This window comes from Perca fluviatilis, chromosome 9 (genome assembly GCF_010015445.1).
Source record: "Perca fluviatilis chromosome 9, GENO_Pfluv_1.0, whole genome shotgun sequence".
Lineage (NCBI taxonomy): Eukaryota > Metazoa > Chordata > Actinopteri > Perciformes > Percidae > Perca > Perca fluviatilis.
Genome location: NC_053120.1, coordinates 925,107 through 946,155, shown reverse-complemented (window position 1 = coordinate 946,155; position 21,049 = coordinate 925,107). Strand labels below are relative to the sequence as shown.

Sequence of the window (21,049 nt, the reverse complement as noted above, 5' to 3'; positions counted from 1 at the left end):
TCGCTGCCAGTTAGAATGCATCAGTTCACGGACGAGTTTACCCGTTCAAGTTTATTCACGTTACGTTTATTCATTCTAATAAAATAGCTGCAGTTTCCCCAACATAATTACGTTTTTCTTGATTAGATTTTTATTTGTAGCTGACCAGTTAGCTCGTGAGCCAGCAAGCTAACAGTAGCCAGCAGCTAAAACACAAAAATATTTCACATATCAGTGTCACCTTTTGGATCGTTTCAACACCGGGCGGACCGGGGTTTGTTGTAACGCTTAGCTAGCTACTAAACGAGGCTGAGAGACAGGTGTGGGTGGGGATTGTCGGGGAATCTCCGCACAGCGAGGCAGGACGTTCGATGCCGGTTGTGCAGCAGTAGAACATCTCCCAGTGCCTCGAATTATCTCCTTCACTTACTTTCAGTAATCTTAACTTTTCGTTTTGGTGCTTAACTCACCTTTTGTCAGGTTAATTTAGCTAACCGTAAAGACAGCTTAACGTAAGAGGGGAGAAATTCGGCATGGAGGAGATTTTCAGCACATACAGTAACGCTGTTATTTGTAGCTAGTTACGGGGGGGGGGGTTTTGTGTGTGTGTGCGTTGTTTTATTTTCCTTTTTTCCGGCGTTTAATTAAAGTGCAGGGCGCGTAAGCGACCAGGCACTGGAGATAAGTTCTGGCCGGGGTTGCTGTAATAAAAGTAGCTGGCTGATAGCTGACTGGGTAACGATAGCTAGCTAGCTAGCTATATGTCCCGGGCTGTTGTCAGCTGTCATCCCCGACTGAGTCTCTCTGCCGGGGAGTGAGGCAGACAGACCGGGGTGCGCTAGCTGGCTAAATTAGCATTAGATTAATCGTCTATCTATACAGTTAACGTTGCTAGTGAAGTTATTCGTGGGTTAGCCCTGTCCTGTTAACTGTGGTCGAAACAGTCATACTAAAGCGTGTTGAATGATGTTGTAACCTCATAATGTTACCCACAAAGCATTAGCATCAATGTTAGCTACTTGTCGATATTGAACTTTCAAAATAAATAAGGTATCTGTTGTATTACTGTGATAAAAAGTGGGATGTAATTAATCACAAAATGATGCTTTATGGCCAAAAAAAAGCAGTATTACGGTTACAAGTATTTGTTTTCTGTGACATTGCATGATTTACAATTACTCCTGAACGTATCATCTTGGTGCCAGTGTTCTGACGGAAGTTAGAGTAACTGGAGGGTGAAAGGTTATAGGACGCCACTGACGGGCGACTAAAGGAAACGTGCCGTGTCTGAAAATAAAATAACAGATTTCTCTGGGTTTGACATTTGGTGGAAACATTTGGGATAGTGTAAGAACACAACTCATAAAAATATATAACATAGGTATGGTCATTTTTAGACATTTTAAAGCAGAAATGTTACATATTGTACCTTGAAGGTAGACATCTTGCATAGTGGGCCTTTAAATGACTGAAAGAAGTAAAGAACTGGACCAGTTTAAACCTGTTTAGACTTTACGTTACATAGCTGTTGTGAACGTTGTCGTTACGACCGCATTGCATTGTGGGATATTTATGCCGGCGTAGTGTCCAGTGTTTGCATACTGTAATAATTTACATCTCCCGTACTATTGGTTTCATATCGGAGGTTTCAGACTGAACAGCTCACACATAACATGATAGTAAACTCCAGACTCTTCCTGTTGTGTGTCTGTGTGTCTGTGTGTTGTGTGTTGTGTAACTCCAGACTCTTCCCTGTGTGTTGTGTGTCTGTGTCTGTGTGTTGTGTGTCTGTGTGTTGTGTGTCTGTGTGTTGTGTGTCTGTGTGTGTGTCTATGTCTGTGTGTGTGTGTGTGTGTGTGTGTGTGCGTGTGTGTGTGTGTTGTGTGTCTGTATGTGTGTCTGTATCTGTGTGTGTCTGTGTGTGTGTGTGTGTTGTGTGTCTGTGTGTGTGTGTTGTGTGTCTGTGTGTTGTGTGTCCGTGTGTGTGTGTCTGTGTGTTTGTGTGTGTGTGTGTGTCTGTGTGTTGTGTGTCTCTGTGTGTGTCTGTGTGTTGTGTGTCTGTGTGTGTGTGTGTGTGTGTGTGTGTGTGTGTCTGGTGTGTGTGGGTTGTGTGTCTGTGTGTTGTGTATGTGTTTGTGTGTGTCTGTGTGTGTGTGTGTTGTGTGTCTCTGTGTGTGTCTGTGTGTGTCTGTGTGTTGTGTGTTGTGTGTCTGTGTCTGTCTGTGTGTGTATGTTGTGTGTCTGTGTGTGTGTGTGTTGTGTGTCTCTGTGTGTGTGTGTCTGTGTGTCTGTGTGTTGTGTGTCTGTGTGTGTCTGTGTCTGTGTGTGTGTGTCTGTGTGTGTGTGTGTCTGTGTGTCTGTGTGTTGTGTGTCTGTGTATGTGTCTGTGTGTTGTGTGTCTTTGTGTTGTGTAACACCAGACTCTTCCTGCTGCTGTTGTGCGTCTGTGTGTGTTGTCGTGACTTCTTACTTGAGCGTGGCGACTCCTTGCGGCGTGGTCGGCTCGTTGAAGCGCCTCATGTACTCGTGCATCTCGGGGAAACTCTTCTTCATGTAATCCTCGGCGCTGCTCTCCCTCACTGTCCCGAAACGGAAACCCCGCGACGAATGGTGCAGCTGACAACCAACGAAGAAGAGAAGAGAAGGGGACAGAGGTTAACAGACTTCATATTCCACCCGTAGACTGTGTATAATGACCCCACTACACAAACACCAGAACCCATATGGATGGAAACATTGCAGAAAGGGCCAAAACCCTCGTTAGGAGCCTTGACAGAACCAAAAGTGTCAACAACATCGGAGGAATGTTGAAAAACCACCAATAATCAGTCAAAACGTCACACGTGGTGGCAGGACTTCCTGTGAAGCTGCGGTCTAATGGTGTAGACACATATAGCCGACGGGCGACCGTTGCCAGAAGACCCCGTCGATATGATCAATCGCGTCCCCGAGGTCCAAAAAACTGCCTCAGAACAGACCAGAAAGACGAGAGGAGACGAGACGAAATACATCTCCATAACAGCAGGCGGCGCTAATCTGTAATGTTGCCCAAGAAATGAAAACCGGCAGCTGATTGGTCGAACGCGTCACATGGGTTTGTTTTCTCTGGATATTCAGAGCCAGACTGTCATGGCGACCGTTCAGAATCTGAAAAGAAAAGATTTTAAGAGAGAAATAGGCCGTGCAGTGTCTGAATCTGTCTTCATCTCAGATCAACAAAGGTCAGTTTAAAAGATTTTCATCAGATTTTGAGAGACTGTAGTCACCTCATCCTGCTCCTTGTTTCCGGGTGAGTCCCGACTACCGACTGAACATGTCAGGTCGGCCAAAATGAACGCCGACAGCCCCCCAGACGGACGATGGCACGGGACACACCGAACAGACTCGAGTCACTGACCTCGCCAGTCTGTCCCACGGCCGATAATCGGCCTGGTGTGTCAGCGCCCTAAGGGCCCGGAAATGACGAGCAGGATGAGGTGACTACAGTCTCTCAAAATCTGATGAAAATCTTCTAAACTGACCTTTGATGATCTGAGATGAAGACAGATTCAGACACTGCACGGCCTATTTCTCTCTTCAGATGTTTTCATGTTTCAAACTATTTTAGTCCAATATGAGATCAGATTCTGAACGGCCGCCATGACAGTCTGGCTCTGAATTTCTGGAGAAAACAAACCCATATGACGCGTTCGTCCAATCAGCTGCCGGTTTTCATTTATTGGGCAACATTACAGATTAGCCACCTGTCTGGCGAAGATAATGATACTCTCGTCTCCTCGTCCTTTCTGGTCTGTTCTGGGGCAGTTTTTGAACCTCGCGACTATATATCGACGGGGTCTTCTAATCACGCATGGCTGTCTATGCTACACCATAAATCTACTCCATAGATATATACACTAGATGTCGCCTTGACTACAGCAGTTCATTGGAACGAATGCGTCAACAGAGCCGCCATCTTGGAACAGGGGAGTCACTCCTCTTTAATGCATCAGCGTCAATGTAGGTAAAGAGCTAACGGAAATAAAATCACCATAAATCCTCAATCTCAAGCGATTTTCTAGTTTTTGTGGTTTGTTCCAAAGGTCAGACATGTATTCATGATCGAGTCCAGAGAAAAATTAAGCTTTTGATATTAATAGCCTATAATCTACTTTGTTCAAAATGTAGTGCCTGTAAGCCTAGGTTTATAGTCCCATTCTTCCACTTGATACTGCTTCCACTTAAGTAAACTAAAAGATGAACTATCGACTACAAAACAAAGAGACTAATTAATGTGTTAATACAAAGAATATTTATTATAATCGGTTCACAGATCTGAGTTCAAACGGAAACTTCACCCTTCTGAACTAAGAGTTTCTGCTTCAAGGTGAAGTTTAAACAGATTGAAATGTCCAGGCTCACTCCTCCACTATTTATTTCTGTATGTATTCATGCGTTACATGTAATTTTAACGGGCACTGAGCTCCAGATCCTGCAGCCGCAGACGGTCTCTGCCCCGCTGTAGCTTCTCTCCGTCCGCCTGCCGCCGGCAAACTTAGTGGAACTTTCCGCCGATATCGACATACAGGTCGTCCTGGACTACGTGTAAGATCCTCCCGATCACCACTCTGTCTTTGGCCGGTCCGATCTGGATCAGCGGGGACCGGCGCAGCAGCGAGGCGAAGAGACGCTGCGGCCGGCCACGGAGCTCTCCGCCTCCCGCTGCCGCTGGAGCTCAGATTGCTGGTCGAAGGCGGCATATATATATCATAAAACACATTGTCACCTGTTAAATGTTATCCATGCTGTTTGTTCTTTTCATTTCCTCTATCGAACATCAATAAGCAGTACTAAAGTCCGGCATCTTTAGCGTTGATCTGAATGCGGGAAAACTTCGGACCCCTGTCCACATCTAGTGTATATATCTATGAAGTCTCTCTACATTTAAAATAGAAAGTTAATCACAAACAGACGCCCCCCCCCCCCCCAGCTCCCAGCAGCCCCGGCTGCACCAACACTAGCAGACTGTTTCATGCTTCAGTCGGCCGCTGAATTAAAAGTGTAATTAGGACGAGGCAGGTGATCCACAGAAGGCTTTAATCTGGAATTATTCTTAGAACAGGAAGCAGGAAGTTAATGAAGAACGAGTCAACACACACACACACACACAGACACAGACACACACACACACACACACACACACACACACACACACACACACACACACACACACAGACACAGAAACACAGACACACACACACACACACACACACACACACACACGACACACACACAAACACAGAGACACAGCACACAACACACACACACACACACACACACACACACACACACACACACAGACACAGACACAGACACACACACACACACACCCCCCCACACACCACACCCACACACCACACAAACACACACACACAAAACACAGACACAGACACAGACACACACACACACACACACACACACACACACACACACATACACACACACACACACACACACACACACACACACACACACACACAGCCACACACACACACACACACACACACACACACACAGCCACACACAGACACACAGGCTGTATAAAGTGATATTTGTCAGTACTGTTACCATTCCCTTCCTTTACGATGTTAGATAACTCTGGCAGGCTAGAGAAGCTTTTAAACGTACTCTGAAGTTATAATAATAATAATTATAATATGCGATGCCAGAAAGGGGAGAAATGCGAGTTCTCGGTTTCCTAAAAAACAATGAGCAGTCTAATCCAAAAGTAATCACTCTATTCATTAGAAGAGTGTGGTGGTGTCTGTATCTGCAGTGCATTGTGGGATGCTTATGCCTTACTCAGGCGTAGTGCCCAGTGTTTGCACACTGTCATATTTAACGGATTTTCACAAGAATTCGTACATACTAACGAATCCCACATACTACTAATCCAGTACACGAGGAGAAGGATGTAGGTGGTGGATGGTTCACTTGAATTCCACTCACATATTTCTGAAAAAGTTAAAAAAAAGTCTATGATTGCAATAATAAAAATAACTTTTCAAAATGTATGCAAGGAGATATTTTGACCACTGTACAAACCTCTGGTAAGATCCCATCTTGAATGTGCAAACCCAGTCTGGTGTCCATATAAATTAAAATATGTAGAAAAAATAGAAAGGGTCCAGAGCTACTAAATTAATTCCAGGAATTAAAAATATGTCGTATGAAGATAGATTGAGAAAATGAAGTTTACTGACTCTCATATTTAGGAGATCCAGAGGAGATATGATTCAGGTGTATAAGCTTGTAACAGGGAACATATGATGAAACGGATGAGCCAATCTTTCAGTTTTGGAGCAAGAGGTACGAGACACGAGGGAATTATTTAAAACTCTCCCCGAGAACATGGCTGTCTGAAAAGAGAAAGAATAAACTCATGGAAGGAGCTTCCAGAAGAAGTTGTGCGTTCCCCTTCAGTTAACTCTTTTAAGAACAGGCTGGATGCTTTTTATCTGTCAGAAGGTGTAATGTATAACTATTATTATTAATTATAAAGCTTATTAAACAGTCCTTCCAGAAAAATGCAGAGTTTTTATGTGATTGTTGCGAAAAAAAATCCTTGATTATGCGGCATGTTTTCGTGAAAAATGTGATGAATATGCGGCATATTTATGCGATTAATTTGCGGGAACTTTCAAAAACTGCGGTTTCATGAAAAAGAGAAAAAAAAGTGACCCCACCCCCCCCCAACACAACAGCTTTTCGATGATGTTCAGGTCGCGTAATTACGTCACTTCATAATGTTCCCATGGCAACAGGGGAAAATGGCTGCGCTTGTGTGAAGTCAACGCAACATATTTTGCGCGAAAATCGGCAATTTATGCGGCGAAAGTGCGGCGTATTTCAAAATAATGCGCCCCCCCTGCATAAATATGCGGACTTTGGCTGATTATGCGTTGAATTATGCGATCGCATAATCACTTTTTTCTGGAGGGACTGATTAAAGTAATTTATGTAACTTATTTATGAATTGTTAGAAAATTTCAATCATGAAATTAATGTATTTACGTTTGCTGTATTGCAGGAGTTATTTTTCTGGATTACTTTAATAACACTCTCTCTGCATCGCCGACCCCGAGCTAGTTAGCTAGCAGTCTAGCCGCCGTTAGCAGCTACCCCGACTGTCCTCAGGCCTACACGAGGCGGACAGCGATCACTGTACCGTGGACAGAGTCTGCTTCCCTTCACTGACTCTTCCCCCAGCCCAGTCTCATGGCAGTTCGTGTAAATGTGACATTATTTTAATCTATTGATACGTGTTCATGGAGACGTTTTTGTCGGTTTTTACGTGGCGGACAACACGAAAATGTGAAATAATGTATTTCAATGGGAAGCATATTTTGTGGCCACAGCACGAAAATGGAAGGGAGTAATATAAAAGGCCGAAAATCCACGTAGGGAGGTTGGTGGGGTGGTGGATGGGTCAAACAACACAGGACTTTCACCCAGGAGACCGGGGTTCGCTTCCCACGTGTAGTGCTTTGTTTCCCGGGGATGGCGTCCCTGCGTGTGGTGTTTTGTCCCGCGTGTTACTGTGTGTGTTACTGTCTCCCGGCGTTTAAGGCGCCCTTTCCCCGTAAGCTTTTCCCTAAACCAAACCTCCGCCATCCCGTTATTGTGGCGCGTCCCCAGCGGGCCGCCTCGCGGGCGCCTCCCGGCTTACAGAGCGTCCTTTTTGGCCGCCTCCCGGCGTCCTTTCCCCGAGAAAATAACATGGCATTTACACGTAAAAAACGAGAAAAACGTCTCCGTGAACACGTATCAATAGATTAAGAATAACGTTGACATTTACACGAACTGCCGTGAGACCAGATTACTTCCCCGGACTACTCTCTCTGCTACATCTCCGGACCTCTGCTATGTTTCAGATCACACGGTATCTCATCTGTCTATTCACCAGGCCTAAGCTAAGCCTGAACACTGACTCTGCTTATTACTTGCTATTAATAGTGATTGTTTGCTTGATATCACAACACTTATTATGCCTTGTGTATTGCTGCTTCTGTTTACCTCCTTCGTTTTACTTCCCTGTAGACTCCTTAACTCCTTGCATTATAACACTGATAACCCCACTGTCCCTCTGTATGTACCCTCAGAGACACACTGTTGTGTATCGAACCTGTCTAGTGATTCAACCTCCTTCACTGTTACTAAATACCGAGGCTTACCCACATCTCACCCCGTCATTCCCCTCGCCTCCCTCGCGGCCCTGAATTTTCTTCACTACACCCACAAACCCATAACTTTATTTCACTCCACTAACCGCACTAATCTACCAGTTTTCAAAGCCATGGGTCACATACTCATCCTTCTGCTCCTCTGCTCCTCCTCTGCTCCTCAGGAGACATAGAGCCAAACCCAGGCCCCAGTGCCTTCCATACTCCGCAGGTGCTTTCATTCACTGATTTCAATCGCAAAAATCTCGGCTTCTAAGCACCTTAATATCAGAGGTCTGCTTCCTAAATTTGATTCATTCACCTCACTTGCTCATTCAGCCAACCCTGATATTCTTGCCGTATCTGAATCCTGGCTCAGGAAACACACCAATAACTCAGAAATTACAATCCCCAACTACAACATTTTCCGTCAAGATAGAATTGCTAAAGGGAGAGGTGTTGCAATATACTGTAGAGAGAGCTACAGAGCTCAGTCATCCTATCCAGGTCTGTACCCAAACAATTTGAGCTTCTATTTCTAAAAATCCAACTCTCTAGGAATAAGGCTATTACTGTTGCTGCTTGTTATAGACCGCCCTCAGACCCAGGCAGTGCCCTGGACACCATTTGCGAACTAATCGCCTCCCATCTTACTGCTCAATTTGTATTGTTAGGTGATTTAAACCTGGACTCAACCTGCTCAACCCCCCAACCACTCTACTCACTAAGCGTGATGCCCTCAACCTCACACAAATTATAAATGAACCCACGAGATACAAACTCAAATCAGTAAGCAAGTGCACCCTCATTGACATTGTCCTGACCAACCTGCCCTCTAATTACACCCCAGCTGTCTTTGACCAGGATCTCAGTGATCCCTGCCTGATTGCATGCATCCGTAATGGGTCCGCGGTCAAACATCCACCACTTATCTCTGTCAGACGCTGTCTAAAACACTTCTGTGAACAAGCCTTCCTGACTGACCTGAACCTTGTAGCTTGGGAGAAGATTAACCTCATTCCAACAGTGGAGGATGCCTGGATGTCATTCAAAACTGATTTCCTATCTGTCCTTAATAAGCATGCCCCATTTAATAAATTTAGAACCAAGAGTAGATACAGGCCCCGGTTCACCCCAGAGCTGACCGCCCTCAACCAACATAAAAACGTCCTGTGGCGAACTGCCTTAGCCTTGAACAACCCCCATGACATGCAAGTCTTTAAAGAAGCCAGGAACCGGCACACTCAGGCAGTCAGAGTAGCTAAGGCTCGCTACTTCAAACTGAAATTTGCTTCTTGCAGTACCAATTAAAAAACTTCTGTAAAAACACAAGGGGACACAAAACACAAGACACTGTAAATGTAAACTATGGAGAAGAAGAACACCTCCCCCCAGCTGCCCACGGCTCTGAAATTAGGTAATAATATCACTATCGACAAACCTACGATATTAGAAAACTTCAATAAGAATTTCGCTGAAGCAGGCCATGCTTTCCATCTGGTGGCTGGACCCCCAGTAAACTGTCCCACAACACCTGCAACTACACGTCCACACCCCCCACCACGCTTCTTCTTCACCCCTATCCTGACAGCTGACGTGCTGAAGGAGTTGCAAAATTTGGACCCATACAAATCAGCAGGGCTAGACAATCTGGACCCCAATTTCCTAAAATTATCTGCAAGTTTATCGCTTCCCCCATTACCAACCTGTTTAACCTGTCTCTTGCATCTTCAGAAATTCCCGGAGATTGGAAATCCGCCAGAGTCATCCCTCTCTTCTCTTCCATATTTATCCTACCCTGTCTTTCGAAAGTCTTCGAAGCTTGGTCAATAAACAGATTACCAACCATCTCAAATCCCACCGTATCCTTTCCGCTACGCAATCTGGCTTCCGTGCCGGTCATGGCTGTACCACAGCTACCCTCAAGGTTATGACATCACAGCTGCCATTGACAAAATGCATTACTGTGCAGCCGTCTACATTGTTCTGTCCAAGTTCCTTTGACTCTGTTAACCATCATATTTTCATCGACAGACTCACCAACCTTGGATTTTCCCACGACAGAAAATGTGGCAATGTACAAACACTCAGGTGTCTGGCTAGACAGCTCCCTCACCTTCCAGCAACACATAATCCACCTTCAATCTAAAGTTAACCCTCATGCCCTCTTCGGTCATTTTTGTACATTTTTCTCAAGTTTTTTTTTTCATTTCGTGATCATTTTTGCTGTGTTACTTCTTATGGCATGACATTTTGTAGGAATCCTTCTTTTCAGTCAAATTTTTTAAATCCAGTGTTTTATACTCTTACATGTCTTTTATACTTAAATGATTCATTTTGTACCCTCTGGACACCTTCGAGGCAAAAATGTCCACGCACACAAAAACTGTTATTAAATCATCATATATCAATATTTTTTTCTGCTTTTTTTTCAGGAATCACTTAAACAACTTCTTACCTAATCAAAACCACCAAACATTCAATCATTTTCAGGATTTTAACCCTTTAAATGCCAGTTTATGTATTTGAAGTATGTAATTATTTAAAAAAAAAAACACAAAAAATGGTTTTTTTCCCATATAATGAATAATATGTAGATGGGGCTTTGGTGGTGATTAGAGGCTTGGATATGTCAAAGATAAGCAACAAAACTGATTTGATTGCATTAGTATTTTTTAGTAGTTCCAGAATACTCCCTCTGGACACCTTTGAGGCAAAATGGCCCCATTGACTTCCATTATAACCACATGTTTTGATCTCACTGCCTTTACAGTATAAAACCATGCATTCTGTAATGTCAGCATTTCATTTGGAAGAAAACTCGTCATATTTGATATTTTTACAGTATTTCACCAGATTCAACCATTTTGCCCTTGTAGGCCGGACATGAAATTATAGTTATATTATGGAGCTCTGTGTGTGTGTGTGTGTGTGTGTGGGTGTGTGTGTTGTGTGTATGTGTGTGTGTGTGTATATGTGTGCATGTGTGTCTGTATTTTGTGTGTGTGTGTGTATATGTATTATATTTATGTGTTGTCTGTTGTGTGTGTGTGGGTGGGTGTGTGTGTGTTGGTTTGGTGTGTGTGTGTGGTGTGTGCGTGTGTGTGTGTGTGTGTTTGTCTGTGTGTGTGTGTTGTGGTGTTGTTTTTTTGTGTGTGTGTGTGTGTGTGTGTGTGTGTGTGCATGTATGCATGTCTGTGTGTGAGAGAGAGTTTGTGTAAATCTGTAAACAAACAATGATAATTTTAGTGGTGAAAAAAGCGCACCTTACTTTAGCCAGTTATATTATGGAGCCGTGTGTGTGTGTGTGTGTGTGTGTGTGTGTGCGCATGCATGCGTGTCTGTGTGTGAGAGAGAGTTTGTGTAAATCTGGGTGAAAAAAGGGCTTCTTTTGAATGATGCATTTCATGTGTCTTTGAAGACGTGCTTGAATAAAAACATTGTCTCCTGCTTTAGTTGTAAACAGAAACAACTATTAGTGTGTTGATGCACCTGGCTCTAGAGAAGGAGAAAGACCTGGAGCAAAGAAGAAAGAGCCCTTTATCTTCCAGCCAACTGCAGGACTCATCTGAAGATGACACAAGTTTCTGGAGTCTGACAAAATGGTCACTGGTGTCCTCCAACTCTGTGAGTGCCTCTAACCTTCCTCTGAAAGTGGAGAGGACACTGAAGATCCTGTCCATCCTAACATTGAATGGACAGTGAAGAATTGGCAAGTCTGGTCTCCATCTAATACTGAGACGCTGTGCAACATTCAAGCACCGACCGGCATGATGCCAGAGCCCACGAGATATGCCATATCAAGAATCCATGATGTGGCATCCTCTTTCCACCTTTTCTTCACTCTTGACTTGATACAGCTGATTCAGGAAATGACAAACCTACACGGGAGGTGTTCAATCTCAGGATGGAGTGATGTGGATGCTCAAGAGATTTTAACATACATGGGACTTCACACTTGGCTGGTGTGTACCGGTCCAAAGGGGAATCCACCCGGAGCCTGTGGGATGTCCATAGTGGGAGACCAGTCTTCAGGGCCACCATGTCCCACAAACCATTTGAAATGATAAGCGCCAGTTTACAGCAAATGCAGGAGACAATGTTTTTATTCAAGCACGTCTTCAAAGACACATGAAATGCATCCTTCAAAAGATGCCTTTTTTCAGCCCTAAAATGATCATTGCTTGCTTACAGGTTCACGCAAACTCTCTCACACACACACACACACACACACACACACACACACACACACACACACACACACACACACACAAACAAACACACACAAACACACACACACACACACACACACACACACACACACACACACACACACACACACACACACACACACACACACACACATACATATAACTATAGTCATGCCGACCTACAAGGGCAAAATGGTTGAATCTGGTGAAATACTGTAAAAATGTCAAATATGACTAGTTTTCTTCCAAATGAAATGCTGACATTACAGAATGCATGGTTTTATACTGTAAAGGCAGTGAGATCAAAACATGTGGTTATAATGGAAGTCAATGGGGCCATTTTTGCCTCGAAGGTGTCCAAAGGGAGTATCTGGAATTACATAAAAATACTAATGCAATCAAATCAGTTTTGTTTACTTATCTTTGACATATCCAAGCCTCTAATCCCCACCAAAGCCCCATTCCCCTATGATTTATTTTATGGAAAATAATTAATGTTTTGTTGGGTTTTTCATAAATAATTGTTACTTCAAAGATTTAAAACTGGCATTTAAAGGGTTAAAATCCAGAAAATTATTGAATTTTTGGTAGTTTTGAGCAATTTACAAGTTGTTTAAGTGATTTATGAAATAAAAGCAGAAAAAAATATTGATATATGATGATTTAATATCAGTTTTTTGGACATGTACATTTTTGCCTCGAAGGTGTCCAAAGGGAGTATCTGGAACTATGTAAAAAATACTAATGCAATCAAATTAATTTTGTTGCTTATCTTTGACATATCCAAGCCTCTAATCACCACCAAAGCCCCATCTACATATTATTCATTATATGGAAAAAAAATAATTTTTTGTGTTTTTTGTAATAAAAAATGAAATACTTCAAATACATAAACTGGCATTTAAAGGGTTAAAATCCTGAAAATGATTGAATGTTTGGTAGTTTTGATTAGGTTAGAAGTTGTTTAAGTGATTTATGAAAAAAAAGCAGAAAAAAATATTGATATATGATGATTTAATAACAGTTTTTGTGTGCGTGGACATTTTTGCCTCGAAGGTGTCGAGAGTAAGTTTTTTTAAGGAGGGCATGAGGGTTAAGTCCAGGATCAGTTTCCTATTCTGCAACAGGGCCTCCTTCACTCACGCTGCCAAACTCGCCTTGGTGAAAAGGACAATTTTACCAATTCTCGATTTCAGTGTTTCACTATTTTCAAAAACCGCCCAGTCGATATTTTCGAACAAATCTTTCATTCTCTCAATCGCGTCTTTTGTCATCTTTTTCACCGTGATCATTTCCTTTTTGTGCCTCTTTACGAGTGGGATATATTTGAGACAGAGCAGGATTGGTAGTAGTGTGACCCACTTGACTTTACGATGCAATGGTTAAAATCCCTCGTTATCACGACAAATGCGACAAAGGCGATGCAGACTCAATCCTGTGCACGGCTGCTTGTATCTCCTCGGCCGCCTCCTTAGACACATTTCTATGTGGCACATAAACTTCCATCACAACCACATGTGAAAATTCACGAGGGATATAATATGGGCGAACACTGACAGTCAGTATCTCAGAGTTTGGGGTACAAGTATGCGTCATAATGGACATATTATTTGGGTGACAATATTCGTCATTCCCATACACCATAAATCCGCCGCCTCCTTTCTTCCCCGAATCCACTGTTCTATCCCCTCGAAAAGCATCATCAAACTTATTGATTTATATTCATGGTGAAACAGGGCATTGGCTCTCAGCTCGACCCTTTTGTTCCCAATCGACTGCACATTTCCCATGATCATAGACGGAATGTAGGGCTGACATCTCCGTGATTTAAGTCTCTTTAAAACTCTGCCAGATTTACCTCTCTTGCGTCTTGTTATCTCTTTCGGAAACTCTTGGAAATCCACCACGGTAGCCAGTGACCCACTCCACCATTGTTCCAGGCCAGCTCCAATCCCTTTCAATTCAGCAAACGAGTAACGAACTCTCATGGCATAACACCCTCGATTGTCCAAAGACTGCAGGAGGTATGTGCAAAACAGCAACAACCAGCACTTCTTGACGTCCATCGCAGATAAAAAGTCTAAAAATATAAAAGAAAATCTAAAAATAGACGGGGGTAGCGTGGTCTGCCACAGGAGCAGCGACCGGAAGTCCACTCACAGGTTGACTTACTTACATCTCACTTTATGCTGGCTTGAACTGCCTACTTACTCTGTACCTTTGTAGCCTATTGTATTCTGTTTTCTTACACTATGTTGATTTTGAAACTGTATGTTTTCTTGTACGCTTACACTTTTCTTGGCCAGGTCTATGGAGGAAATATTTATTCATAATTCAAATTCAAAGTCCAAAGAGAAATTGAAAGTCCAAAGAGAAAACAAAGCAAGATCAAATTAAAAATATTATTATTTTTTTTTAATTTTCCATTTGGCTTTGGCTTTTGAATTTAATATTTGGCTTGTGAATTTCAATTTAACATTGGCTTTTAATTTTCATTTAATATTTGGCTTTTGAATTTCAATTTAACATTGGCTTTTAATTTTCATTTAATATTTGGCTTTTGAATTTCAATTTTACATTGGCTTTTAATTTTCATTTAATATTTGGCATTTCAATTTCCATTTAACATTGCCTTTTCGTTTGGACTTGACACATGTCAATGTAAATGAGGAGGCGTGGCCCAAAGGCTGGTGGGAGGGTCTGAAATGAAAGGTGTGCAGAGGCACCTTATGAACAGCAGGGGGAGCTTACTGCTGGGGAGCATCTGTCTGCAGCTTCAGGCTTGATGGCCTCTTATTTCACATGATAGAAAATGATGATATAGGCTAAACACAAACGACATTTCATGCAACAACAGTGAAGTTTTCATGTAGTTACTATAATTGGGCCCGTGTTAGTGAGGACTAGATTAGGACTGGATTTAAAGCCTGTCTTAGTGAGGACTAGATTAGGACTGTATTTAAAGCTGATTCTGGTTCCCAACTTCGCCCCAGGTGTGTCTGTTTAAAACACGGACTCAGACAAATTCTCTCTTTTGATGTTTTATTTAATTAAGCAACAGTTAATTAAGCGTGCACCACCCGGAGAAAAAAGTGAGAGAAAGAAAAATGAGAGGTCGCAGTTCGGACGATGACTATCCGGTTGAGATTGTGTGTGTGTGCGTCCTCGAAATCTGACCACACACAAACACACGTCGCAGAGCTACCCACACCCATGTTTCTACTGTTGCTTAATTAAATAAAACATCAAAAGAGAGAAGTTGTCTGAGTCCGTGTTTTAAACAGACACACCTGGGGTGAAGTTGGGAACCAGAATCAGCTTTAAATCCAGTCCTAATCTAGTCCTCACTAAGACAGGCTTTAAATCCAGTCCTAATCTAGTCCTCACTAACACGGGCCCAATTATAGTAACTACATGAAAACTTCACTGTTGTTGTATGAAATGTCGTTTGTGTTTAGCCTACATCATCATTTTCTATCATGTGAAATAAGAGGCCATCAAGCCTGAAGCTGCAGACAGATGCTCCCCAACAGTCTGCTCCCCCTGCTGTTCATAAGGTGCCCCTGCACACCTTTCATTTCAGACCCTCCCACCAGCCTTTGGGCCACGCCTCCTCATTTACATTGACATGTGTCAAGTCCAAACGAAAAGGCAATGTTAAATGGAAATTGAAATGCCAAATATTAAATGAAAATTAAAAGCCAATGTTAAATTGAAATTCAAAAGCCAAATATTAAATGAAAATTAAAAGCCAATGTTAAATTGAAATTCAAAAGCCAAATATTAAATGAAAATTAAAAGCCAATGTTAAATTGAAATTCAAAAGCCAAATATGAAATGAAAGTTAAAAGCCAATGTTAAATTGAAATTCCAAAGCCAAATATTAAATTCAAAAGCCAAAGCCAAATGGAAAATTTAAAAAAAAAAAATAATATTTTTAGTTTGATCTTGCTTTGTTTTCTCTTTGGACTTTCAATTTCTCTTTGGACTTTCAATTTGAATTATGAATAAATATTTCCTCCATACAGGTCGCCATTGTAAATGAGAACCTCTTCTCAACAGCCTACCTGGTTAAATAAAGGTTAAATAAAATAAAATGAATACTGCGTTGGTACAACACAATGCATTTGGTACAACATGATGCGTTGGTACAACATAATGCCTTGCTACACACCTTTGCGTCGTGGATCCCCGACACTTCCTCAAAGGTTTTCTCTCCTACCATGACGGCAGCGAGGTTGGCGGTGTAGCTGGACAGCACCAGCAGGCAGAAGATGGCCCACAGGTTCATCAGGAACCGGCCCGTCCAACACTTTGGTGTCTTCGAGGCCACGGTGCGTCCAAACAGGATGGCGTAGCACAGGTTCAGCGCCGAGGAGTACGAGAAAACACGGATGCGGTTACGTCCATGCGGAGTCATGCCGTATGGACTCTTCCACTCGTACAGCGTGAGGAAGAGCGCGGTGATGTGCAGCGCCGCGAAGATGCCCACCCACATCGACCAGTGCAGCGGCCACATGAAGGCGCCGATGGGTGCCGCCGTGTCCTTGCTGCGCACCAGGATGCCCAGGCTGGTGGAGAAGAAGGGCGAGGTGAAGTCGATGACGCGGCTGCGCGCTGAGTTGATGCTGAAGGAGGCGGCGGCCATGTCTGCCAGCCCGCCCAGCAGATCCCCCACCAGCCCCGTCCAGCGCCCGCCCTTCCACGCGCCATACTTCCCATCTCCCACGATGTAAAGCTCGAACTGGAAGCCCAGATCCTCCGCCAGCTTCTCCAGCAGGTCCACGCAGTAACCTGCAACACACAGAGTTACAACTGCAACGCATAGTCGCACCACAAGGGGCCGCCTTCCTCTGTTACTATGGTGATGTACAAGTGCAGGGTTTTCCCGCCATTATAAGGTTCAGGTGCAGCACCGGAGTTGAATGAATGAATAAAAGACTTTTCTCAGATTTAATGATTGTATTTGGACTTCTTTAGCTTTACGTTTGTTTTTTGAAATGTAAAAGACTATATGAGACCCATTAATACAGTAAAAGATATTTTACTTTTCAGTTAGATGAAGCCAATAACCTGTCTGGCCCTGGATAGGATTCTCATTGTTGAGTTTCACACCTTGTTTTAGAATAAAGTATCAGTGTAGAACCCCGATTCAGTTGTCTGTGGACTCTTTGAGCTAACCGGCTAACTGCTAGCCCTCTGCCCCCACGCAAAATTACAAATCCCACTATGACCACGCCAGACCCGCCCTACGAAGCACCTCGAGTGGTTAAGGTCAGGATAGCTGATTGGTCAGGGGATAGATCCTGTACAAATGGGGTTACGCTACCTTGCGTAAGCATGGACGCCTGGCCAATAAATACTATTGAAGGGCGGGTCTTGGCGTGACCATAGTGTGATTTGTAATTTCGCTGCCCCCACCCCATCCCCCGTTACAAACCATAGCAACACTTGCTGAACCCTGCAGGCAGGAAGCTGCTGTTCCCGCCCGCCACGTCCCGGAAGTATCTCTCCAGAGCATCGGAGCTGTTGGCGCCGGCGTCCAGGCAGAACTGTCCGGCGGGGCAGCGGCCCTCGTCGTCCACGTCCCGCGTGAACACGAAGGGATGCTCCACCAGCGTGACCACCCGGACCCAGCTCCCCGCGGCCGGCGTGCCCGGCCTCCAGCGCCGCCGGGTGTCCCCGTCCGGCCCCTCGGGGCGCTGCCGAGGTTTGGGTCCACGCCACACTTCCTGTTCCTCCACGGTGAGGCGGCCGGCAGCCCAGCGGCCCACCGTTACCCAGCTGGGCTGGCCCAGCGCGTCACGCCGCAGACTCCAGATGTGGAACTGCTGCGAGTTCACAACCTCCGAGCGGTTCGGATGCACTCGCACCGTACCAGTCAGCCCGGAGAACGATGTGTTGGACAGGAACCTGCAGACACATGCAGCAGATTTCATTCTTTTACATTCAGAAGTCTAACAGGAAACACATTTGTCTCCAGTGCAGCCGTACAATCTGAGAGACGCCTTGTGTATCACGTGTTTACTGTGTCCTGCTTACATTGTTTTTTTAAGGCTATTCAAATTTTTTTTAAGATTATTTATTGGGCCTTTTTCCCTTTATTAGATAGAGACAGTGGATAGACAGGAAAGGGGGAGAGAGATGGGGGATGACACGCAGCAAAGGGCCACAGTTTGGATTTGAACTCGCACCGCTGCAAAGGACTCAGCCTAATTGGGGCAAACGCTCTTACTGGGTGAGCTAGATTCTTAAGTTGTTGATTTTGTGCTTTCCCTGAAATGTTACGGGCCGTGCCTACATTGGTGTTAGAAGAATGTTTTCCCAGTGACCGTGTTACTGATAGAGCTGCTGTGCGAACACGTGACATTTTTCAGTACTAGTGCATGTTGCATGTCTTTGGGGTCATTTAGGATCTCCTTTTGATAGTTTAGTGATTTGTTTTATATGAGGCTCGTTCAGTAATCCATGTTTGATTTTAGGCTGCAGTAATAAGATAAAAATCTAAATCTAAAATGAATACACAGCAGTGAGGAGACTGTAACCTTCCTCACATTAATAAAGGAAACAAACACTCAGCTGTTTATAGGGATTAGACTAATATTCAGACAACAGGAGGGTTAACTAACCGGCCGTATCAGCAGCAGTTGATGAGAACAACCCTTGGAACATATGTACGGTTGATGAGAACAGGCTGACCCTTACCCTTTTAAATTAAAAGTATTTATACGGATGGATTATGTATTTCATCCTTCCAGGAGAGAGGCCAGGGCAGGTGTGGAGGTGACCCTTTATATATATATATATATATATATATATATATATATATATATATATATATATATATATATATATATATATATATGTACCCACTTGCTCTCTCAGGTCAGCTGATCAGCAGATCAGAGCACACTCCTGAGTGTGCCTAAAACTAAGCGGAAGCTCAGAGGAGACCGTGCGTTTGCTGTGTCGGCTCCTAAATTATGGAATGATCTGCCTCTGCATGTTAAACAGGCCTCGTCTTTGTCTGTTTTTAAATCCCGTTTTAAAACCCATCTCTTCTCTGTGGCCCTTGACACCTAGTCAGATGTTGACTTAATGTACTTCTTTTAATTATTTAGATTGATTGTTTTTCATTGCGCAGCTATTACTTTTATTCATGTCATAATGTTATGTCTTTTATTTATTATGTCTTATTTATTCTTCTGTACAGCACTTTGGTCAACTTTAGTTGTTTTAAGGTGCTTAACAAATAACGTTGGATTGGACAGTCTGTCCAGTGGTTCCTTTAACCTGCTTTTAATATCTGGGTCCCTTTTTTATGGCTTTTTAAATAACTGAACATGTTTCTTTTAAGGGGGGTTTAAAGTGTGTTCCTACATCAATAGTGCCATTGTGCCCTTGTGCCCCTCGCAGTGGCCATCCCCGGTGCTGCATTTGAACTCCAACCTAACCCTTCCCCTTAATGCAGGAAACAAAGTGAACTGTTTTCCTCCGGCAGCTGTTTCTACAGATTAATATTCAGACAACAGGAGGGGTGGAAACCTGGACTTGTAATCTAAAGGGATGATGTGTCAGCTGATTGTTCTGAAGTCTGAGGACAATATCAGAGGAAGTTCTCTTGTGATTTAGTTTCAGTTTAACAGGACAAACATGAGACTGGATCCTGTCCCGTCTTCTGACCTGATTAACTGGGAAAACATTCAGACTCTCTGTTCTTCTCCTGCAGCTGATAATCTTTTTATCTCTCAGTCAACGTGTGATTTCATTCACTGTGGACGTGTTTGATCTTTTTCTGTCAGTTACAGCTTTTATCTTTCTCCAACCTGCTGCGAGAAGTCTTTCCTGCAGCGAGCAGTGTCAAAAAAGTCACAAAAACATGGAAGAAAAATACGGTCCAAAGCCTCGATTCAGTGTTCCTCAGAGTAGAGCTGAAGATCTTTGCCCGAACCCGACGGAACCCATCGGGTCCCGTCGGGTTCGGTCTTAATTTCTATTATTTTACACGGGCTCGGGCCGGGCTCAGGCTTGCGCTTCGGGTTGCATGGTAAATGAGCGGTCAGCTGATGCGTTTCAATTAGCGTGAAAATGGATCCTGAGGAGGTGAAACGGAGGCTGGTCTCTGGAGGACTTCATTAATTTCTTTGTTCCAACTTCCAAGTGGCCTATAGCCTCCGTTAGTCATGAATAAATGATGTTAAAACATGTATAAATGACTCATTTTTTACGAAAGACAAAGGAGCTGTGTGCGTGCGGCGCAGTCTCTTTTTTCTTTCTCTCTGTTTTCCGCTGAGTGGTGCGTGTGCCCGCTCGCGGTGTGAAGCGCGTGTCCGCGCTATTCTCCGACACTCTAATGATGCTGATAGACACTTTTGTACAGTCGGGCTGTAAACGGGTTCAGGCTTTTAAAAAGCTGTCAATCAAAATGTACTTGTCGGGCTCGGGCCGAACTCTGTCGGGCTCGGGCCTTTTCGGGCCGTACTTTTAAGGCCCGATTACAGCTCTACCTCAGAGTGTTCTCGTCTGGATGACCTCTGCATGACCTCTGCATGACCTCTGCATGACCTCTTTATGTGTGAAGCTCTTAAAGTCTTCTACAGAAACTCAAAAAGCTAAAAGCAGAGTTTGGAGACTTCATGGTCCAGTGGTGGTATATAT

General features: G+C 43.6%; 1 protein-coding gene across 2 annotated transcripts in view; it reads right to left on the bottom strand.

Annotated features, from left to right (window-relative positions):
• The window catches only part of grin3bb (glutamate receptor, ionotropic, N-methyl-D-aspartate 3Bb), a 68,878-nt gene that overhangs the window by 9,081 nt on the left and 38,748 nt on the right, over window positions 1-21,049 (bottom strand). For both annotated transcript variants that reach the window (XM_039811565.1, XM_039811566.1), the window contains exons 3-5: window positions 17,832-18,304; window positions 16,566-17,185; window positions 2,450-2,595 (exon numbers count right to left, since the gene is read on the bottom strand). In XM_039811565.1, coding sequence (XP_039667499.1) covers window positions 2,450-2,595; window positions 16,566-17,185; window positions 17,832-18,304 — 1,239 coding nt within the window. The remainder of the gene's footprint in view (window positions 1-2,449; window positions 2,596-16,565; window positions 17,186-17,831; window positions 18,305-21,049) is intronic.